A 24,755-nucleotide genomic window follows, 5' to 3' on the forward strand; every position below is an offset into this window, starting at 1 on the left:
ATAGATAGATAGATAGACTATAAACTCAGATTGGTTTGAAATATGCCTTTGCCATACTTCTAAACTTAGTTAAAAGGACAATTATGAACAAACTGAAAATATCACTGTGTCAGTCATTGCGGTCATCACACGTGTGACAAGATGCCACCGAACCAGTCGGACGTGTCACGTGGTCTCGGTATCGGCTTAACACACCGCTTCTCCTCAAACACAGGTGTGTTTGTCGGCTGACACGGAAGTAGACGAAGGAAATTGTGACAAGTGCGAAATCCGATCAAACTCAGATATTTTAGTAATTAAAATTACAATATTTGCTTATTTTATTTGTACCTGGAGTTTGGACGGAAGACTTTGAAAGTCCGTTATTACCGAGGGCTGGAATTCTCTGACCGAAATGTTCAGGCTTTTGTTTGGATGGCTGACGCTACTACCGCAGGTGCTGCTGCTGCTGGTGCTGCTGTGCGCGACAGGTAAGAAGAACATGTTTGTTTTGTCTAGTCGCCAGTCAATCAGTCACTTTTTACAGTAGGCTAGCCTAATAGGCCTAGTAATAAGACGTGTTGACATCACATAGCTATTATGTAGGCTACTTTGTGTAACAGCCGATCAAGCGTGTCAAAGCCTAAACTGCATTAGACTATGTGTTGATCTTGTACGTCGCAATTAAACATGATGTGTCATTAGTCTATTACTTTTACTGACTATTGTGTCAAGGTTTTTGTCTCAATGTAGGAAGCCATTTATGTGCAGGTCAGTTTTATTTTGTGTTGAGCCTTTTCGGTAGGGAGGCTGGTAGTGTTACAGGTAGCCTAGATTAGCCCTCAAGTGTCAATGTAATTTATGAGAATAGGCGTGGCTGCTTGTAGGCTATGCTGCTTTGCTTGACCCAGTGTCCTGAGCAAATATTATTTCTTCGCTCAGTAGCAATCCGTAGCTCTCCATGTGGTTATGGTTAGGCCTATAATATAGAATTTAGCAGACAATTTTGTCCAAAGTGACATACAGAATATGAACATTAGCCTACAGTTGTTCAAATGAACAGTAAACGATTAATAATACGATGCCTATTCTCATAAACTACCTTGCCACTTGAGGACTAATCTAGGATTTTTTATTACATTATTTACATTATTGGGAGTTCTTACATTATTAGGAAATTATTACATTGTCAGGTTCTTGTCCCCATAGTGTTCCTCTCAGCCACTGCATAAACTTAACTTACCTTAACTTAACTAATACAATACACACCAAATAGGCTACAATCACACACCATTATACAACCATGCATGTAGCCTATACTTCAAGACACTTATACATTATACATTACAACCATGCATGTAGCCTACTAAACTCCAAGACACTTATACATTACAACCATGCATGTAGCCTACTAAACTCCAAGACACTTATACATTATACATTACAACCATGCATGTAGCCTACTAAACTCCAAGACACTTGTACATTATACATTACAACCATGCATGTAGCCTACTAAACTCCAAGACACTTATACATTACAACCATGCATGTAGCCTACTAAACTCCAAGACACTTATACATTATACATTACAACCATGCATGTAGCCTACTAAACTCAAAGACACTTATACATTATACATTACAACCATGCATGTAGCCTACTAAACTCCAAGACACTTATACATTACAACCATGCATGTAGCCTACTAAACTCCAAGACACTTATACATTATACATTACAACCATGCATGTAGCCTACTAAACTCCAAGACACTTATACATTATACATTACAACCATGCATGTAGCCTACTAAACTCCAAGACACTTATACATTACAACCATGCATGTAGCCTACTAAACTCCAAGACACTTATACATTATACATTACAACCATGTATGTAGCCTACTAAACTCCAAGACACTTATACATTATACATTACAACCATGCATGTAGCCTACTAAACTCCAAGACACTTATACATTATACATTACAACCATGTATGTAGCCTACTAAACTCCAAGACACTTGTACATTATACATTACAACCATGCATGTAGCCTACTAATCTCCAAGACACTTATACATTACAACCATGTATGTAGCCTACTAAACTCCAAGACACTTGTACATTATACATTACAACCATGCATGTAGCCTACTAATCTCCAAGACAGCATTTCCCAACATAGGCCTATTCATGACAGTTTGCAGCTCAAACAGAAATGGGCCTACAGTGTAATTGGCTCATTCATTCGCTCCCTCCCTCACTCTCCACCTCAGGCTGGTGTGTGGTGAGTGTGCTGGTGCATAATAGCTGCTGTGCTGCACATTGGGTGCTGCACATTGGGTGCTACACATTGGGTGCTACACATTGGTGGTGCTTAGAGAGGTTCCCCCCTTCACTGTAATTATGCAACACACACACTCACACTCACACTCACACTCACACACACACGCACACACACACTCACACACACACGCACACACACACACATGCATGCATAGCATGAGAGAAGGCAGTCAGCATTCTTTTTCTGTGAATCTCATTTTTAGTTTCGTTGTGAGTAGCTGGTGTCTCTGTCTGTGTTTGGCATTACAGAGTGGCATTACAGAATGGCATGTTGCACTATGTAATTTCTCACACACACGTGTGCAGGGTGTGATTCCTCTAATGTTTGCTTCTCAGGCTGATATGAAGAGAACATTAGAGGAAAAGCACACAATAGGCTAATCAGCCACAGCACTTCAAGCAGTGTGATAGACCAACCAAATCCACAGGTAGCTCCAGATAACACACAAGTCTGCGCACAAAGCACTTAGGGCTGTATTTTGGGTCACCAGCGCATGACGTAAAGTTCGTTATTCACTGGCGCAAAGTTGAATTCGTTATTTTGCACCTTTATTTTTTAAGCATTGCACCCAGGGGTGTGGCAATTAACAACCTAGGGAGGGACCTGGCGCGTTGTCTAAAAATCGCTATCATACACCACCTAAACCTGGTCAGAAGTCAATGGCGAGTTGTTCATATGCTATTTTAAGAGCTCATGTCAACAGTCATATTGGCAGGTGCAAGCACCATCCTTCTATCATTCATGAACGCTCACCAGTGCACGTCCATGCAAAGCATTACAAATTGCACGATTACAATGGTAAACATAATTAGAATAAAGATATTACGAAATACTGTACATCTCATGATGAGTAGTTATTCACCATCATTTGCAAATTGGTAATGACGGTTAAAAGTAATTAGGGGAGAGGCGAGAGACACGTATGGAGCACAGCTGAAGACGCACTGTCACGAGATATAAGCAACTCCTCTGCAGGATAAATGTTGTTTTATTCAGTCATTTGAGCAACATTAGGGTAAGTGTTGCTTTTTCCAGCCTATGTTTTCGATGGTAACCCATTGTCAGTCAATAGTGAAAGTAACTGCATATAACTGTCTTGTCGTTGACTGACTCCTTGGTGAAGTTAGTTTCACTTTGCCAATGAGTTCAAATAATAGACGAGTGCAAATGCGTGAAGGCTATGCTAGGTTTTAGTAAAGCATGGTTTAAGAATGACTATTCCATACGGTCTCGCAAGCAGCCTCCTTCAAATGCGCCGTTGAATGCCAAAATACCGATGCATTTATTTGACATATCGCGCGTTGCGCCGTTAAAGGGAATGACAGATGTCATTCTCATTGGTTTAAAATGATGTTACGCCCCAAACACACCCATATGACTGATTAAAAGACCTAGGAACACCTTGTTACGCCATGCGCTCCACTTTTGAGAACGAAACCCCTCCCAATGTGAACTGGACATCCTACTAAATTTGAATAGACTTTTGACGAGTGACGATGCACTTTAGAATGTCATGATAGGGCCCTATATGTGTAAAAAAAGGTTAAACTAGGGCCCAGTCACAGTTAAGGGGTGTATCCAGGTCAAACTAGGGCCCAATCACAGCACAGGGGCATATCCAGGTCAAACTAGGGCCCAATCACAGTTAAGGGGCGTATCCAGGTCAAATCAGGTCTCCTTGGGTTGAGACAAATATTATACATGGCGTAGCGTGATATTTAATCAGGAGCCACTTCTGGGAACCCAGATCGCACAAGGGGATTGATAGTACAGGCAATGAGATGTTTACATAAGCTGGGCAGCTCACATGAAGAAGGAGAGCAAACAGGGCGGAACAGTTTGGATTTCTCTATTTCTCTGTATTGATAAGTGTCAGTCCAAATGTTTTCATATTTCTGTATCGATAAGTGTCAGTCCAAATGTTTTCATATTTCTGTATCGATAAGTGTCAGTCCAAATGTTTTCATTTCTCTGTATTGATAAGTGTCAATTCAAACGTTTATATTTCTCTGTATTGATAAGTGTCAATTCAAACATTTTCTACAACCTGTGGATTTGTGACTCTGAAGCTTTTTTCTTTTTTTCTTTAGTTTGTTTTGTCAGTTCAGGCCTTTAATAATTTGTGTGTGTGTGATTCTATTACATTAGGTCACTGCTGTGTCCAATCAACATTAGGTCACTGCTGTGTCCAATTAATCGACCTTGGGTGTCTTGAAAGGCGCTTTATACACTGCAAAAAATGATATCTAACCAAGTGTTATTAATCTTATATTAAGATTAAAAAATCTATTTGGTATTGTTTTTAGTATGAAAAGACTTACCTAGCGCCCTCTCAAAAGAACATTTTGACTTAATTTAAGAAGACTTTGACTTATTTTAAGGAGTCTTATCAAGACAAATTTGCTCAACGCACTGGCAGCCAAATTTGCTTGTTTTTAGGACACATTTGCTTAACGCACTGGCAGCCAAATTTGCTTGTTTTCAAGATGAGATGTCTTAAAATAAGTCAAACTTTTTTTAAATTAAGTCAAATGTTTTCACAAGGAAGCACTAGGTAAGTCTCTTTATACTGAAAACAATACCAACTAGTTTTTTTTATCTTGATATAAGATTAATAACACTTGGTGAGATTTTGTTAGATAAGCAGTTTTTGCAGTGTAAATAAAATGTATTATTATTATTAATAATATTAGGTCAGAGTTCACTCAGAGTGAACAAATTGGTGGCACTGATGATACAACCACAAAATAAAGTACTTTATGTAAGGGAAACGGCCGCCGAGGTGTCCTGTTATGCGGAATTAATGGAGGAGGGCGAGGGAGCAGAGGGCAGTTGCCTCCGCCCGAGTCCATTAATTCCGTATAACAGGACACACCTCGAAGGCGGTGATCCCACTTATCACCTGGTTGCCACTGTAAAGCCTTTCTAGCACGCAAAGGAAACACGCGGTTCCGTTTAAAAAGAAGCCCACTAGTTCAGCTTGTTGTACAACTTTCGTTGACCCTATAACAGCGATAGCATGGACAGTTAGCTTGTTTACAGTTGATTCCATTCATTGTTGCGAAGCCTGCATCCAGGCTCAACATCGTCCTTCTATGGTTGTTATAGTTACCGTTCATTAATCATTGATATGGATATTGAGTTCTAATAATGGTTCTGTTGTATGTTTCCACAATGGTAACTGTTCTGTTGTAAATGGTTACAAAGGGTAAATGTTCTGGTAGCTAATAGTAATGGTTCTGTTGTGTGTGGACTTGCTTTGCAGGAGCTCAGGCCTTTACTGCCAGCACGAGCACTCCAACAGTGAAAGTCAAGGAGAACGAGGGTAAGCAGAGGACACACACACACACACACACACACACACACGTAAGTAACTGGATGCAGATCAAGGTACCCTGTGCTGTCCCCCAGTCTAATACTAGAAGTGCTCCATAAATTTGCACTTTAAAGGGAACAGTTGTGCATGTGGGAAGCATCCTTTTTAGCGTGCACGCCCCCCCTGCAGGTGCACGTCTGAAGTGCACCTCCACAGTGCTCCTCTGATGTGCACTTTAAGGGCTTTTCTCAAAGTCAACGATTCGTGCTTGGTAGAACAAGTCCTACCGAGTTGAATCCTTCAAAGACGAGGCAACGATTCGTGCTTGAGCTTTAGAACAAGTCCTGCCGAGTTGAATCCTTCAAAGACGAGGCAAGGCTTCATCCTAGCATATGGAACACACACAATGGAACAGACTAGCGAGTGTGCAGGAAGCTGCAGGTGCATTATTAAAAATCATGTGCGCACAGGATTGTGGGTGTTCCAAGCACGCAGAGGATACACGCATGCATCCTTGAAAATCTCAGAACGAAGGACTCAGTACATGATTAGAATTTTAAAGCACCCTTGACATTGGACCAGTGCTTGGCAAGATTCGATGACGTAACATCCTTGAAAAAGCGACTTTGAAGGACCCATCCTTGACTTTGAGAACCGGCCTAAGGGTGCAAGTGTCCTAGTGTGAGAATTAGTCCAGGCAAAGTAAGGTCTGACCCCAAACTAATTGCAACAGAATTTATTTTCACATTTTTATATTTCAATTGGTGATCTAAACACCATAGTAAAAGACCATGAAAATCCAGTTGGTGGAAAAATGTTAAAATGAGGGTTGTTTTATTATCCTTCAGCAAATACTGACAAAACTGTAATTAGAATGTTATAGTATAAGCATTCTAAAGAATGTCTGACCCCATCTAACTTAACATGGAATTTTAGAATATTGCATTGTTGAGGAACATTCTTTTATTTATTATTAGAGTTAGTACATATAGTGGGATGCTGTGTAGTGACTGACTAGAGCTCCCTCTGCAGGTGCGGATCTGAAGTGCACCCACAGTGGAGACTTTGGGGCAGACGCCCGAGTGGAGTGGAAGTTCCAGGATGTCAAAGCCACGCATACGTCTCTGGTCATTTACGATGGACAGGCTACAGGTACACACACACACACACAAACGCACACAACAATATACAATCATAACCATTTTGTTTTTATTATGTTACACATTTTAACCCAAATTGTATTTAATGTTGTTTGAAAAGTCTAGGACACACAAACACAATATAACATGATATAATATAATATGATATTAGTATGATATATTATGACATGTATAATAATAAATCATTTGATCGTATATGTCAGTAAACAAGGTCTTCTGTTGTTATCTAACCCAAATTGTATTTAATGTTGTTTGAAAACTCTAGGACGCACAAACACAATATAACATGATCTAATATGACATGTATGATCATTTGATCTTATACAGTATGCCAGTAAACACGGTCTTCTGTTGTTATCTGTGGTTGCTAATGGGGTTTTGTGTCCGTCCCTCCAGCTAGCTATGTGGGTCGCGTGGTCCAGTACGCTGGGGGACTGCGCTTCAACAAGGTGACCAGGAAGGACACAGGCCTGTACATCTGCTCCGTGGCTGGCAACGGCTTCTCCGCGGACGCCAAGGTCGCCCTCACAGTCTTGGGTACGTCACACCCGGCCCTCGGGTTGGACTCGAACCCAGTTCTTCATGGGCATACAGTACACAGCAAAATCTGCTTATCTAATAAAACCTAAACAAGTGTTATTAACTTGTGTTCTTAAACACGGTATGGAATGCGTCTGTGTTCTTAAACATGGTATGGAATGCGTCTGTGTTCTTAAACATGGTATGGAATGCGTCTGTGTTCTTAAAGCACGGTATGGAATGCGTCTGTGTTCTTAAAGCACGGTATGGAATGTGTCTGTGTTCTTAAAGCACGGTATGGAATGTGTCTGTGTTCTTAAAGCGCGGTATGGAATGTGTCTGTGTTCTTAAAGCACGGTATGGAATGTGTCTGTGTTCTTAAAGCACGGTATGGAATGTGTCTGTGTTCTTAAAGCGCGGTATGGAATGTGTCTGTGTTCTTAAAGCACGGTATGGAATGTGTTCTTAAAGCGCGGTATGGAATGTGTCTGTGTTCTTAGAGCACGGTATGGAATGTGTCTGTGTTCTTAAAGCACGGTATGGAATGTGTCTGTGTTCTTAAAGCACGGTATGGAATGTGTCTGTGTTCTTAACCCTTAAAGGAGTACCGTCACACTGGTGTGACGGGAATGTTGGGAAATTAACATTCTAAAGAATATCTGGGTTCATTGAATTCAACATAGAATTTTAGAACCTTCAATTATTGCGGAACTTAGAATGTTCAAAAACCTACACCTTTAAGGGTTAAAGCACGGTATGGAATGTGTCTGTGTTCTTAAAGCACGGTATGGAATGTGTCTGTGTTCTTAAAGCACGGTATGGAATGTGTCTGTTCTTAAAGCACGGTATGGAATGTGTCTGTTCTTAAAGCACGGTATGGAATGTGTCTGTGTTCTTAAAGCACGGTATGGAATGTGTCTGTGTTCTTAAAGCACGGTATGGCTTCTGTGTGCAGTGGCTCCGTCTGTGCCCGTCAGTCGCATCCCAGAATCGGTGAAATTGGGGACCAATGTCAAGCTGACCTGCAGCGACAGCCAGGCTTCGCCCCCACCGACCTACAACTGGTACAAGAACAATGCGCCCCTGCCTGTGGACCCCAGCAACTTTCCCAACTACCGTAACATGAGCTACAAGCTCAACCCAGCCACTGGCACACTGGTACGCACGCACACAAACAGAAACAGTGTTCAAATCAAACACAGCAGGACAGACAGAAGACTAGAAAGATACAGTATGACACACACACACACACACATATGCACGCACGCACGCACGCACGCACATCTCACTGTGTGTTCACTGTGTGCTGAGTGTGTTTCACTAATTCACGGATTGGGATAAATGCAGAGACCAAATTTCCCTCACAGGATCAAAAGAGTATATATACTTATACTTATACACTGCTCAGGTAATTACATATTTTTAAAGCTCTTATTCTTTTTTCTCTCCCTCCCCTCCTCTTTCTCTCCCCTCCTCTTTCTCTCCCTCTCCTCCTCTTTCTCTCCCTCTCCTCCTCTTTCTCTCCCTCTCCTCCTCTTTCTCTCCCTCTCCTCCTCTTTCTCTCCCTCTCCTCCTCTTTCTCTCTCTCTCTCTCTCTCTCCTCTCTCTCTCCCCTCCTCTTTCTCTCCCTTTCTCTCTCTCTCTCTCTTTCAGGTCTTTCCCGTTGTGTCTCAGATCGATGAAGGGCAGTATTTCTGCGAGTCCACTAATACAGCTGGACCTCCCCAACGATCTGTTGCCACCAAGATGGCCGTCTGTGAGTGCCGTGCTAGTGACCATAGATATATATAGTATTATAATAAAGATCCGTTGTACTAGTGACCATAGATATATATAATAAAGATCCGTTGTACTAGTGACCATAGATATATATAATAAAGGCTAACTCATAACATTGTGTTTCAATGGTGCATACTGTAATGACAGGTAGTGACCTGAAGGTGTCATTGTTATAGCCTGGGGGCATTGTGCTGCCTTTAGTAGAAGAAGAGACAGGTACCACAGAGCCAGACCCCACCAGATAGCTTGCCTGTGACAAGATGGCCGCCGGTGTTGACGTTAGAGATATCTAGCCTTTATTATGTATATCTATGCTAGTGACTAGACTACTAGACCCACGTTACAATCTTACATACGAGCACTGCAGTGGTTTTGTTGCTGTTTTAGTGAAGTATATGTGTTTGACTAATCAAGTGAATATATTTGTTTGTTTGCTTGTTTATTTGTTTACTGGTAACAGATGGAGTAAACACTGGAGGCGTTGTTGCCGGGGTGATCATCCTTCTGATCCTCTTGGTGTTGCTCATTGTCGGACTGTGGTTCGCTCATCGCAAAGGCTACCTCGCAAGTGAGTTCAGCATGGTGTGTGTGTGTGCGCGCGTGCATGCGTGCGTGCATGTGTGTGCGTGTGTCTATGTGTGTTTTTTGTGTGGTTTGCTCCTTGCAGAGGTTACCACACAAGTGAGTTCCGTTTGGTTTGTGTGTGTTTGTTTCTGTGGTTCGCTCATTGTAGAGGTTACCTCTCCCTTTCTCTTTCTTTCTTTCTTTCTTTCTTTCTTTCTTTTTTTCATTCTTTCATTCTTTAATTATTTCTCTCTTTCTCTCTCTCTCCCTCTCTCTCTCTCTCTCTCTCTCTCTCTCTCTACTTACTTACTCACTCACTCACTCTCCTCACTCACAAATACACACTCCAGCAAATCCACACCTGTGTGTAACATGTTTGTTGTGTTTTTCCCCAACAGAGGTGAAGGAGAGAGTGTCAGGAAGGTGAGTGTGAGAATGAATGCTATTGCCATAGTAACAAGCTCTGCTCAACTGCCAGGGAGGGAGGGAGAGAGGGAGAGAGAGAGGGAGAGAGAGAGAGAGAGAGAGAGAGAGAGAGAGAATTTTCAAAAACTCTATATTACAATCTTAAAAATACATTAAGATCAACTTGACACTGTACTCAAAAAGTAAAAGTTAGGAAAGTTAATTAAAGTAATGTGCAATCTGTAGCTTATCATTCTCAGCCATACACATCACACTGTTGTAGCACCATTTTTCCTCAAAAACATCAAGAATCTTCATAGATTTATAAAAATGAAAATCAATCAAAATACGACACCTTACAAGAATAGAAAACACCATTAGGATATCAACATCTACATCCTGCTCAACTTTCCTTTTACGAATTACATATATTGCCATCTTTGCTTGCCCAAGCAGAAAGTTTAGGAGCTGACACTTGAAGCGATGCTTTTGTACATATTTAAAACCAAAAATGAAAATCTCCGAAGAGAAACTTTCATCAAACTTAAAGAAAAGTGTCATCAATACAGCAAAAAGAGGTCTGAGCCTCTGGCAGTGCATAAAGGCATGCCCCTGATCAACCATTGGATTTAAAACAGAAAAAAAAGCATTCACTGCTATTGCACCATGCAGAATACGCCATTGTAGATCGCCAGCTTTTTTAGTTAATGGTGACTTGTACAACGCTCGCCATTGTGGTTGGACATAATTTTCAACCTGCAAAACTTCACGCCAGGGTGTATCCACCCTCTTGTCCAGAGACCTTTTATTTAGGGAGAGAACACACAGTTTATACAATGATTTACTAGTTGCAGCTGTAGGACCCAGGAAAACTAAACTATCTGGGAGTAAGTAGCAACCAGTGCAACCTGTTAAATCTGGAAGTAGAGTAAGTCTGGGAAAGGGGTCATGGCAGTCAGGACTACACTCCCTCCCAAAATAATCTCCAAGCAATTGCATCTCCTCCCCAGTTAGGAGAGACCGCCATTTCCCAAGTAGCTGATCAACTATCCTAATGGACTTCACACTTAAGTGTTGAGCTAAAGTATGGCTATTACTGATATCAGGACCAGCAAACTCTACTAGATCCCCAAGAGTTGTAACTCCAGAGCTGATAAGCTTAGAAGTAGGTACCAGGGACAAATCCTGACTCACATCAAGAACCGAACCATGAATCAGAGGCTCCTTTAACAACCAGAATAATGAGCTTGTCTGTCGTGGGCGTTGAATTATAAACAGAGACCAGACTTTGAACAGATTCTTATGAAATGCAGGAAGCAAATTAAGATTCATTCTATTTGGATTAAACCAGAACAAAGACCTATCTAAGCCCAACCCTTCAAAAAGTTGTAAAATACAACAGGCTGCAGCTTTCCAGCTTGAGTCCAGCGATCCTGTGAGAAGACGCTGTACAAACTGCAGACGGAAGGCAGCAGTTCGACTCTGTAGATGAATAAGTCCATGTCCACCATCCTCCGACAGATATAAAACACTCTGAGGTACCCAGTGTAGATTGTCCCAGAAAAAATCAACCAGGACTGACTGAATCTTCGGTAGCATGTTTGAAGGAGGATCCACACAAGCCAGCCGATGCCAAAGACAGGATGCAACCAGGTTGTTAATAATGAGAACACGCCCCCTGTACAAAGTAATACTGAAAAGAAATTTCCATTTCTCTAGACGACCTTTAACTTTTTCAATTACCCCATACAAATTATTTTGAATAAAAACATCATCACCTAAGAAAACACCCAGGTATTTAAAACCACCCCTATTCCAAACTAAGCCATCAGGCAGACCAGGTTCGCCAATCACCCAACTCCCAACCAGCAAGGCTATGCGTTTTGACCAATTTACCTTTGCTGAAGAAACAACCTTAAATTCATTGCAAATTTTTAAAAGCGTGTCAACATCTCTCTGGCCATTAACAAGGACAGCCACATCGTCAGCATAAGCTGACAATTTAAAAACATCATCACAGTTAGGGATTTTCACTCCAACAATCTCCTTCCTCAACCTTACAAGGAAAGGTTCAATAGCCAGACTATACAGCATGCCCGACAAGGGACATCCTTGACGGACACCTTTGTATACCTTAAAAGGAGCGCACAAGTCACCATTAAGCACTTTGTGCTTTGTGCTTGAAAAGTGCTATATAAATAAATTTTATTATTATTATTATTATTATTATTAACCTTGAGAATACTTTCAATGTCACAATACAATGCTTTGATCATTCGAATAAAATTGGGGCTGAAACCAAAGGCTGACAAAGTATTCCACAAATAATTATGCTCAACCCTATCAAATGCCTTTTCTTGGTCAATTGAAACCACACCAAAATCCAGATTGAAGTATTTGCCAATATAGAAGACATCTCTGATGAAGGAAACATTGTTGTGAATCAATCTGCCTGGCACACAGTAGGTCTGGTCAGGGTGGATTACCTGCTCCAAAACCTCCCCAAGTCTATTTGCTAAAACTTTAGACAGCAGTTTGCATTCAGAGCAGAGGACTGACACCGGCCTCCAGGCCCTTTTATCTGTCAGGTCTCCCTTTTTTGGCAATAAAGTGAGCACTGCTCTACGGCAGCTCAGTGGCAGCACCCCTCTGGTGATGCTGTCTCTCAGAACAGCAAGCACATCTGTGCCCAACTCTGGCCAAAAGGACTTATAAAAGTCTACTGGCAGGCCATCCACCCCAGGTGCTTTGCCACTCTCCATACTGTGGAGGGCTCTCTCCAGCTCCTCTAGGGTCAACACCCTTCCTAGGGCTGTATTTGCCTCTTCAAATACCTTAGGTAGGTCACAAAGAAAAGCCTTGTCAGTCGCCTGATCTTGTGGATTTTCGCTGTTATAAATCTCCTTATAGAAATGTACTGCTCTATTGCGTATTTCTGGAGAATTAGAAAGGATTCTCCCATCTTCAGACCTCAAAGCATGAATGAACTTCCTCTGGCCATTCTTTACCTCCAAGTTAAAAAATAATTTTGATGGTACATCCATCAGCTCCACACTCTGGAAGCGGGACCTGACCAGAGCTCCCTGTGCCTTCAAACCTAAAAAGTCAGCCAATGTTTTCTTTTTTGAGTTAATAATTTCAGTGGGTGCCTGATCACCCGTTTGTTCTGCCAGATTTTGAAGTTCGATTATTTCCTCCTCTATTTTTTCATTGAGAGTGTTATGTTCCTTGTGGCATTGGCTGTATACTCCTGGCAGAGTTGTTTTATTTGTACCTTGGCACAATCCCACCATTGCTGCAAAGACTTATAACAGGATTTCGTGGTTCTAAATTCCTTCCAGAAAAAAAGGAAGACTTCTCTAAAATGGCCATCAGCCAACAAATTGGTATTAAAGTGCCAGTAGGCACTTTTTGATTTTACAAATTCTAGAAATAAAGAACAGAAAACCAAACTATGGTCAGAAAAGCCAACTGGAATTATTGAACATTTCCTGAATAGACTACGCTGATGTTTGAAACCATAAAACCTGTCAAGTCTTGCTTCTGTTCACCATGAAAGTTCCTCCAAATATCACTAAGATCATTGGACGTCATAATCTCTACAAGCCGTCTACGAGAGGGCATGTGCGGCTCAACATGATTTCTGTCAATATTTTGTGCAGTACAATTGAAATCTCCTCCAAGGATAAGAATATCCTCTGAACAGCATTTGTTTATAACATTTCCAATAGTATTTAAAAACAGCATTCTATCTGTTGCCAGTGTAGGAGCATAAATGCAAATAAACACAAAAAAACGATTTTCAAACTGGGCTCTGACCTTTAAGTCTTGCCTCTATAACTTCTTCAACATCAAAAGTGATGGGAATAAAGGACTTAGAAAACAGAACTGCAACCCCACCACTATTAGAAGTACTATGACTAAGTATGGACAGACCATCAAAATCCTGAGTCCAAGCAGCTGCATTAGACACATCACTGTGCGTTTCTTGCATAAAGAGAACATCAAACTTATTCTGTCTGATTGTTTCAAAAACAGAGAGCCTCTTAATTTTTTCTCTTGCGCCATTTACATTTAAAGAAGCAACATGAAATTCACCCATCATTATAAAGAAAAAATAAAAAAATAAATATGGACCTATGCAATCAGCCATCCTAGGACACAAAGTGGAAAGGGTTTTTAACATTTGTCGTCTTTGGCATTTAGTAGAACATTGAGTTTTGTGAGAATCTTTTTTAGACGAAATCCCTCTTGATCAGTGATGCTACCATCACGCATAAATGCTCGTGATTTGGTCATAAACTGTTCAATGTCAGGAAAAAATTTGTCTACCCGGACCTTCCTAGAATGTTTTGTATCCTTAAGGAATTTCTTTATATCCTCCACTCTATAATTGCGAGTGCGATAGCCGCTTAGTCGCAAGCTGCAGGTTACACTACAGTCAGAAAGATCACTTTCACTCTCATTATCAGTCAATTCTATATGAGCGCGTCCCCCTTTGTTCATTTTAAGGCGCTTTCTTTTTCCTTTATTAGACGGTGCTTTAAACACATTATTGTCCTCCTCCAACACGGAGGTTTCCATGTCTTCCATAGCGACGGAAACCTCCCCATTAATGGCATCATCATTGCTCCCCTGACAGTTCTGAGAATCAGTGATAGTCTCCCCCAAAAGTGTAGAAAGATCCTCCTGATCTAACATCGTGATTTTCCCCATGCACTTGGACTGAATTTAACGTTATATCAGGAGTTTGGCTCTCCGGCCCACTAGCAGAGGCAGCAGCTTCCTCCTCATTAGTTGCACCAAAGTTAACATTAGGCTCGTTGTTGGTCTCTTTAGACGTTCCCTCTGCCACATCACCCCTAGATTCATTGCTTTTTCACTGTTTCCACTATTATTCGTGTCATCCTTTTTATCAGGACACGCGCGCACAAGATGCCCCGATTGTCCACAACCAAAACATTTCATAACGCTAGTTGTTGCATAAATCGCATAATTAAAGTTATCCACAGTCACATTAATTGTCAAGTCCAATTCATCATTGTTATTCTTAAGGATCATGTACACGAAACGCCTAAAGGACACTATATCAGAACACTCGCAATCAGAATTTTTTTAATTGTTGAGACCACTTTGCCATAGCGCGACAGTGTTTGTCCTAGAATCTCATCCGAAATGAATGGGGGGACATTAGACAAAATGACTTTCTTGGAAGGCGTAGAAAGAGGGGCAACAGAGGTAAAAACTCCATCTATCACCACACCATTCTCCGTCAGCTGATTGGCAAACTCAATTGATTTTAAGAAAAGCACAATCGCGTTGTTCATGCGAGATGCTGATAGGATATTCTCATGACCAACAATTTCTCCGGCAGCCAAACTACAATCCTCAACACTGGCTGCCGATGTTATTTTAACAGCATGACGCCGAGTTAGTTGACCAAAAATCTCTGCCATGATTCCAGCACAAGACTGGAGGCAGTCGCTTTAGGGGAAAACCCCCTGTTTATTGCCAGAAAACTAAACCAAGCAAAAATCTTTAGTACTCCAGCAGAAAGTAATAGATAGAAAGAAAGGAGAAAGAAATAAAGTGAGAAATATTAATAATTTAAACAGAACACTCGTTCGCGGTACAGCGACCGAACCACCATCCACTCACCACTGACTCCGCCCACTCACACCAACCATGCGCAGAGAGAGAGAGAGAGAGAGAGAGAGAGAGAGAGAGAGAGACTGAGGGAGAGAGGAGAGAGGAGGATATCAAGCACCGGGTGCTTACACATCTCAGTAGATGTTGCTACGGTTACGTGGTTACCCCAGTCGTTAGTTTCCAGCATGTTAGGAGCCGTAGGCATGATTCATTGTCTACGTAAAATCTTACGAGTGTGTGCTATGTCTTTATACTAAAAACAATACCCACTAGATTTTTTTAATCTTGATATAAGATTAATAACACTTGGTTAGATTTCATTTTTAGAATGTTATCTTGTATTGCCTGGGATCATTTTCACTTAATTTTAAAACGTTGTATCAAGACACACTGGCATCCAAATTTACTTGTTTTCTTGATAAGACATCTTAAAATAGGTCAAGCTCCTGTTAAATTCAGTCAAATGATTTTACGATAAAGTGCTATATAGGTGTAAAAACAATACAAACTAGATTTTTTTTTATCTTATTATAAGATTGATAACACTTGGTTAGACACACAGTTTTTAAAGTATAACAACAGTGAATAATAAGAATAAAGGAAGCGTGTTCTGTCTCCATAAAATTTTAAACGAGTGTTTATTAATACTAACTAAACATAATACCAAACATTGCTAAGGCAGTAGGGAGTTTCATGCATTATAACCCGTGAATAAATCAATAAATGTTCACAAGCGATTCTAAATGGATTTGTAGTGAGAGCGTTTGTCTGTCTTTTCATTTCCCAGCAGCAGGAGGCAGCAGAACTCTGCAGTGTACCGTCCTACGTCAGACTACGGGGATGACGAAGAGGTACAGTCATCATCATCATCATCAACAACAGTCATTAAGCATTTGAACTTTGACGCATGTGTTTCACTCTGCAACTCTCTAGTGGCCCTTTTCCACTACGGGGTCTAGTTGCAGGATTTTGGCTGGACCGGGGGCCGCGGCCCAGACGGCCTCAGGTCGGCCCTGGAGTAGAGCAGGGCCGAATCGGGGCTGAACCAAGCCTGGAGTAGGGCAGGGCCGAATCGGGGCTGAACCAAGCCTGGAGTAGGGCAGGGCCGAATCGGGGCTGAACCAAGCCTGGAGTAGGGCAGGGCCGAATCGGGGCTGAACCAAGCCTGGAGTAGGGCAGGGCCGAATCGGGGCTGAACCAAGCCTGGAGTAGGGCAGGGCCGAATCGGGGCTGAACCGAGGACTTTTGGAATGGAATACGATGAAACAATAAAACCGGAGAAGTTTAAAAACAGACTGGTAGCATTTGTTTAGGGTTTCCTAGCAACATAAGTGACTTTGCTTATTTTTGTCAAGAAAAACGATCTACAGATATATGTATTAAGGATACAGCTTCTTACAATGTTATGACTTGTTTAAATGTCCCTGTCGTTAATTTGACGTATGCTCGCGGTGTCATTGCTAAGCACTGTTTAGAAGTTTGTAGCATTGTTAGCTAATGTCCCCAATGTTACAGCTTCTTATGGAATCAGAACACCAAGGTCACCAGTGTTGAAGAAAAGCCTTGGGCCTGTCCCAGTCCTTAATGGAAAAGGACCAAAGGAGTTCTTTTTGTCAGTGTCTGTGTTTCAGGGAGGAGTTAGAACATGTATGCACACATTTCAGTCTTGTCCCTAGGAACCATGGTTACGCTTACCTGTGTCTGTGTTTCAGGGGGAGTTTAAGCCGAAGTCCTCCTTTGTGGTGTAGGAACACCATTTCACCTCGCCCTACCTTGAGGGACAATAAGCCATACATCATGGACCAACCCAGGGATACACCACGCACAACCATTGATCACGGACTGACGCATGGATGCTCGGACACGTAGAGTAGAGTAGAGTAGAGTAGAGTAGAGTAGAGTAGAGTAGAGTAGAGTAGAGTAGAGTAGAGTAGAGTAGAGTAGAGTAGAGTAGAGTAGAGCTTTAATGCCCCAGGGGGCCAATTTAGCTCACAACAAAGGTCAAAACAGCCTAAAATCAGGCTCATATCAGGGTAAGATCAGGCTCATATCAGGGGAAGATCAGGCTCATATCAGGTTAATATCAGGGCCAGTGCTGTATCAAATCAGGACCTGATCGTGGACATGGAGAGTGAGCTTCAGAGTCACTACTGTTTTTTTTTTTTTTTTTGATATTCTGTTGATAGATATTGTTTTTTTTAATGATGGGAACGATAGAAACTTTTGCACTGATATGTTTGTCTTCTGTGGAACTCCTGCCGTGTTGTATCAATGATGTGATGGACGCCGTGTTGTATCAATGATGTGATAGACGCCGTGTTGTATCAATGATGTGATAGACGCCGTGTTGTATCAATGATGTGATAGACGCCGTGTTGTATCAATGATGATGATAGACGCTACGTGGCTTTTTAAAAATATATTTTTAAACTGTGTTTTTTTAGAGACTCCGATCATTTGTCCCATACCTGCCAGCATTGAAGATGCAGTTAGTGCTCGTACACATTTTCAAGCCCATAGCATTTTTTGTCACATGCCATCTCCTCCCGATCCTCTAACTGCTCATTCCGCAAGTACACTGTAAGAAACAAAAGTTTATTTATTAAAGGTATAGTTTAGCCTGGGTGTTCCCATGCTGCCTTGCGCGCGATTTGATTCACGCTGCTAAGGCAGCCTGGAGACCATGGAGCAAATTTTCGCCTGAGATAGGGGACCAATCACAGAACAAGGGAGAAAGCAAGACGATGATGAGCTATGCACAGACGCATTTAATAGACATCCGTGGCACCCAATAAACGGATCTGGGCATTTTTTTCAAATACGAGAAAATGAACGTTTGGTTCCCAGACCACGTCTCATTGAGGTGGCGCTAGCCAGGCTAGGTATAGTTAGTTTATTTATTAAAGGTATAGTTAGTAATCTGTGTGATTTCAAGCCCATACATATGTTGTCACATTCAGATCCTCTCCTTACAATCAGGTAGCTGCCCATTCTGTGACAGTTTCTGTTACAAAACATATCTGTAGGCAGCCCAGGCTCTGAAAACTGGAAACAGACAAAGTGGGGGCAGCCTGTCTCCCAAACAAATCTAAATCTTGGAGTTTCTCTGGGATTACTGAAAGGAGGGGTGAGCTACCTCTTTGGTGTGTTTCGTTTGGTCCTTGGTTAGAATATAATGTACGTTTTTTTTTCAGATTATAATTATAAACATAAACAGACTTCCTGGGCAATCGCTGACTGTGCCTTTAAGCTTTCAAAATACGGGTGATTTCTGAAGCATTCAGATAGCCTGCTTGCTTGCGAGAGTATAGCTTTTATATAGTAACATTTACTAAGTAGTTTGTCCATCACTGGTAGCTGCGCACAAGCTCCCAGCACAGGTTTTGGGTTGCCAGATTTTATGACAAATGGGTCAAAATATTATGAAGTGATTGATTTGCTGGATGTATTTCATACACAATCTGGCAACGTGGGAAATGTCGGATAAACATACAAAACTAAAGTATCTGTGATATTCATAATGAAGTGTGATGGTCATGTAATTGTCCCATATTTGCTTGTTATTGAAGTAACTTAGTTAAGTCTGTCGTACACAGTCATTGACATGAGTATAGAAGACTCCACTTTCGACGCTCCATTACTGAGATTCCAGTGTTTTTAATACAACCCCGCACACCACCGCTGAATCTCTTTGGCATCACCCTGCAGATTACGATTCAGTTCTATTTGTAACCGCACCGCTCCATAAAATCCATGGTTTATGAAATACTTGTCTGTTGAAAATGATGGTGCCGCTGTGTGTACCGGTAGATAAGTGACAGACTCGCACATTCCGTCACCCATGTGCAATGGGTTTTATAATTTAGAATTCAGAATTTAGACTTTAGAGTTTGCACTTTGCCCCTCATTGTAGTTGGAACCCCCGACCCGCCCCCACCACCACCACCACTCACACACACACACACACACTGCAAAAACTGCTTATCTAACAAAATCTAACCAAGTGTTATTAATCTTATATCAAGATAAGAAAAACTAGTTGGTATTGTTTTTAGTATAAAGAGACTTACCTAGCACTTTCTTGTGAAATCATTTGACTTAATTTAAAAAATAATTAACTTATTTTAAGACATCTTATCTTGAAAACAAGCAAATTTGTCTGCCAGTGCGTTAAGCAAATTTGTCCTAAAAACAAGCAAATTTGTCTGCCAGTGCGTTGAGCAAATTTGTCTTGATAAGACTCCTTAAAATAAGTTAAAGTCTTCTTAAATTAAGTCAAAATGATCTTTTGAGAGGGCTCTAGGTAAGTCTTTTCATACTAAAAACTAGATTTTAGATTTAAAATTAATTTTTTAATCTTAATATAAGATCAATAACACTTGGTTAGAATTCATTTTTTGCAGTGCACTCCTCTACACTGTGACATTGAGTTAAAAAAAGTACAGAGATGACACAGTTGTGTGTGTTTTTTTAAAGAAATATCTGTTCTGATGATCTGTTGCTGTGTGTTTGTGTACAGGAGAAAGGTAGTATACACTGGTGTGACTATTTATAGTGAAGCTTTGTAATATATTGCAGCATTATAAACTTGTTATTGTTGTTGTTTTTACAATCAAATAAATTTTCCAACATAATTTCCCTGCACTCTTTTAGAAGCTCAAATAGCACAGAGTGTGAGGTGAGGCCAGAGTTATAGATTTTAAATTTTCATTTTTCAGTTTATTTTCTGATTTCAGTTTAGTTTTAGTTAGTTTTACAAGGGCAAACATAGTTTTAGTTCAGTTTTAGATCTGCAGAGAATGAGCTATTTTCAGTTTAGTTTTTATTTCATTTTAGTCTTAGTTTTAGTATTTCAGGTTTTATGAGGAAGGTCTTCATAGAGATGCTGAACAAGTTACAATGAAAGAGTCAAATCGGATGTATTATTATTATCATTCATTCAAGGTCCTTTTTAATAGGCCAGTGTCTCTAAATAATTCAAACAGAACAGGAGAAAGGTGTACAGCAACCACAGTGCAACAACCCAGCAACTGCTGCAAGGTAAAGTAGTGAGTGTACAGCTTGTATAACAGTGTACATTTGCTATATATAGAGAGCACTTCAAATTTCAAATTCAAATTTAACACTAATACTGATTTAACTTACATTGTTAAGTTCTCTTTATTTAATAAAGTAAACTACCATAGATATGCATACCATTTCAGCATGCCTGTTTACACTAACTACCATAGATATGCATACCATTTCAGCATGCCTGTTTACAATAACTACCATAGATATGCATACCATTTCAGCATGCCTGTTTACAATAACTACCATAGATATGCATAACATTTCACCATGTCTGTCCAGAGACTTTCTAATGAGGAGACACAGCACTCAAAAAATCCTCCACAGAAATGCATGGGGCTAGTTTGTAATGCCAATATCCCACCCCTTCCGTGGGAAAATGTCGACATGTGAATACATTGAGCCAATAATGTGGTGTGTTGTGAAGACATCGTGCCAATCATGTGTTGTGAACTCGCCGCTGGCGCAAGGTTGGTGTAGTGAAGCCTTGCACACGCGCATTTCTGCCGAAATAGATGCCCGATAAGTGCCCAAAAAGCATTGCAATATGGCCACCGAGTGGAGGGACTTGCCTAAAAAGACTTTGGTCTGTCTAACTACCATAGATATCCATAGCATTCAATTTGATTAGATTAGATTCAACTTTATTATCATTGTACATAGAACAAGTACAGACAATGAAATGTTTCTTACCAGAAGAGCAAAAAAGCAGAAAAGTGCAGTATGAACAATATAACACATATAGTGCAGTGTAGACAGCCTGTCTATATCACAGCATTCAGTTTCTGGGGCAGCCGAGACAGGTGAGCAGGTTAAGTCTGTTCTTTTGGCTGCAGTTGCTAGTAGCCTATCTCCCCTGACATAACCCTCTAAGTCCAGTTGTGCTTCACCTTGCAAGAAAGATCAGTCAGTATAAGTATATACACTGCAAAATATGAATTCTAACCAAGTGTTATTGATCTTATATTAAGATGAAAAAATCTAATTTTAAATCTAAAATCTAGTTTTTAGTATGAAAAGACTTACCTAGAGCCCTCTTAAAAGATCATTTTGACTTAATTTAAGAAGACTTTAACTTATTTTAAGGAGTCTTATCAAGACAAAGTTGCTCAACGCACTGGCAGAGAATTATTTTTTAAATTAAGTCAAATGATTTCACAAGAAAGCGCTAGGTAAGTCTCTTTATACTGAAAACAATACCAACTAGTTTTTCTTATCTTGATATAAGATTAATAACACTTGGTTAGATTTTGTTAGATAAGCAGTTTTTGCAGTGTACTGTAAACTCTTTTGATCCCGTGAGGGAAATTTGGTCTCTGCATTTATCCCAATCCGTGAATTATTGAAACACACTCAGCACACAGTGAGGTGAAGCACACACTAATCCTGATGCAGTGAGCTGCCTGCTACAGCGACGCTCAAGGAGCAGTGAGGGGTTAGGTGCCTTGCTCAAGGGCACTTCAGCCATTTCTACAAGTCGGGGTTCGAACCGGCAACCCTCTGGTTACAAGTCCTAGGCGCTAACCAGTAGGCCACGGCTGCCCCATAGCTTGTATAACACTGTACATTTGCTATATATAGAGATCACTTTCCAAATCTAACACTAATACTGATTTAACTTATTTAATTTTTATTTGATCTCGCTGCTGGAGCAAGGTTGGTGTAGTGAAGCCTTGCACACGGGTATTTCTGCCGAAATAGATGCCCGATAAGTGCCCAAAAAGCATTGCAATATGGCCACCGAGTGGAGGGACTTGCCTAAAAAGACTTTGGTCTGTCTAACTACCATAGATATCCATAGCATTCAATTTGATTAGATTAGATTCAACTTTATTATCATTGTACATAGAACAAGTACAGACAATGACATGCTTCCTACCAGAAGAGCAAAAAAGCAGAAAAGTGCAATGTGATATACAGTATAAAAGTGCAGTATGAACAGTAGAACACATATAGTGCAGTGTAGACAGTAGTATACAGTTAAGAAAGTGGTTTACAGTAATAAAAATTACATAAAAAATATGTACAATGTATTAGCAGTAGCCTTATAAAAGCAGAATAGATATGGCTAAGCAGTATGAACAATGTATGAGCAACATGTACAGAGAGGTGTGGTGAAGAATATATAGACCCCCTTGAGGTGAGATGCCACTTTTACCCCCAATCTGACGCCCCAACCTGTTTATACTACGATATATATATGGGCAATTCCACAAAAAACTGTCATGCCCATTACACCAACACAATGCCATGGTACGGTATGATGTGAATGGTGATTAATCTGAGCCTTCACTCTTCTTGGTTGTGGAACTTACATGAAACACTTTTCACATAATCATTCGCATCATACAAATACCATGGCATTTAGTTGGCGTTATGGACGTGACCATTTTGGGTGGAATTGTCCATATGCATAACATTTCACCATGTCCGTCTAACTATCTAACATTACACGGTGTCTGGCTCTTCATAATAACCACACATACACCACTTTTGAAATATTTTCCATCTAAAAAATTAACCACACACAGTTTGTTAACAGCTAACAGCTTTATATTACTATTCATTAATGTCACACAGAAAACATGATACATAGGAGCTTTAAGACTGTTAGATAAACACAAAGAGACAAAGATAAAAAAAAAGGTTTCATATGTTATATCAATATATGTTATATCAAACTATATACTCAAATAACATAACATGTTAAAGAAAAGTTGAAAACGGTGTTCCAACTTTTCATTCTTATCTTTCATCTGTAAATGGCATTAAGTAAATCATACTTTTCATTCTTATCTTTCATCTGTAAATGGTATTAGACATAAATGCTGAGCTCCAGGTGTCAATGTTGACAGAAGAGCACCTCTGAAGAACACCCATCAAATGAGAGAAAACCACCAAGACAATGACCTCAAAAGCCTGTTGCAAAACATTGACCACCAAGACAATGACCTCAAAAGCCTGTTGCAAAACATTGACCACCAAGACAATGATCTCAAAAGCCTGTTGCAAAACATTGACCACCAAGACAATGACCTCAAAAGCCTGTTGCAAAACATTGACCACCAAGACAATGACCTCAAAAGCCTGTTGCAAAACAATGACCAAACATGTCAGGAAATCATAGCAAAATGATGCAAAACATTTAGATTTTTAACTTGTCCCTGATGCGATGTGTGTATTTTGTAGTCAACAACCAATCATGGAAATAATCTTCAGGAAGCCAGGAAGGAACCGGGAAGAGCTGGAAAGGAATGCCTTGCAGTGTGATTTCTGATTGGTTGCAGAGTTGATTGGCAGGTCACAGAGCCAACCACTGCACCATTGACTGCAGGGAGACCAGCATCATCGCTAGGCAACTGAACGCACTCTGGAGACCCGGAGACCCACCTGGTCAATTGAAAACACACATTTTAACCATTTATTTATGTCCACATGAAGAAAATTGTACAGAGACACAAATATTAAGAATGCAGACACACACACACACACACACACACACACACATAATATGGTCTTATACCATGGTCTAGGTTGAAAAGGGTGTCGTTTAAAAAGTGATATACTACACCTATGAAGTAGATCTGGTAAAAAAAAGTTTAATCACTGTTCCATATCAATGCTTATGAATGGTAACTATAACAACGATAGTAGGACAACGGTTGAGCCTGGAGGCAGGCTTCGCAACAATGGAATCAACTGTAAACTGCTGATAAAACTAACGATTTTAGCTCTAAAACTCATTTAGTTTTAATAATTGATTTCATATTTATTTATTTCGTAAGTGACCATGGTATAAACGGGATAATGCCCTTCGATGCGTCCATTATCAGAAATAAATGGACTTCGCGGAAGCAATCGTTCACGCCTCCGCGTCGTCCATTTATTTCTGATAATGGACACCTCGTCGGGCATTATCCCTTACATATTAGACTCTTATAGTCTTGATACAGACATA

General features: G+C 40.5%; 2 protein-coding genes across 6 annotated transcripts in view; one reads left to right on the forward strand and one right to left on the reverse strand.

Moving 5' to 3' along the window:
• The first annotated feature begins 204 nt into the window (after nt 1-204).
• Nucleotides 205-20,361, forward strand: LOC143137057 (junctional adhesion molecule A-like). Of its 2 annotated transcripts, none has more exons than XM_076297558.1 (10): nt 205-470; nt 5,601-5,660; nt 6,684-6,803; nt 7,208-7,348; nt 8,286-8,488; nt 8,984-9,086; nt 9,570-9,677; nt 10,072-10,096; nt 16,518-16,578; nt 17,440-20,361. In XM_076297558.1, exons 1-10 carry the CDS (start codon nt 395-397, stop codon nt 17,473-17,475), a joined length of 933 nt encoding a protein of 310 aa, XP_076153673.1. In that variant the 5' UTR covers nt 205-394; the 3' UTR covers nt 17,476-20,361. The 2 variants fall into 2 exon arrangements, with proteins under 2 accessions (XP_076153673.1, XP_076153671.1); XM_076297556.1 differs by having other exon boundaries at nt 206-470; nt 16,515-16,578.
• Nucleotides 20,362-22,605: 2,244 nt separating this feature from the next.
• LOC143136561 (uncharacterized) overlaps nt 22,606-24,755 on the reverse strand; it is a 74,276-nt gene continuing 72,126 nt past the window's right edge. For 3 of the 4 annotated variants that reach the window (XM_076297291.1, XM_076297281.1, XM_076297286.1), the window contains one exon: nt 22,606-24,187. In XM_076297291.1, the coding sequence (XP_076153406.1) occupies nt 24,099-24,187 (89 nt within the window). In that variant the 3' untranslated portion in view covers nt 22,606-24,098. The remainder of the gene's footprint in view (nt 24,188-24,755) is intronic. The other variant, XR_012989346.1, reaches the window with a different exon arrangement.

This window comes from Alosa pseudoharengus, unplaced genomic scaffold (genome assembly GCF_046254945.1).
Source record: "Alosa pseudoharengus isolate Yale_2024_CS ecotype anadromous, Long Island Sound unplaced genomic scaffold, YU_APseudo_1.1 YU_APseudo_1.1_scf_1, whole genome shotgun sequence".
Classification (NCBI taxonomy): domain Eukaryota; kingdom Metazoa; phylum Chordata; class Actinopteri; order Clupeiformes; family Clupeidae; genus Alosa; species Alosa pseudoharengus.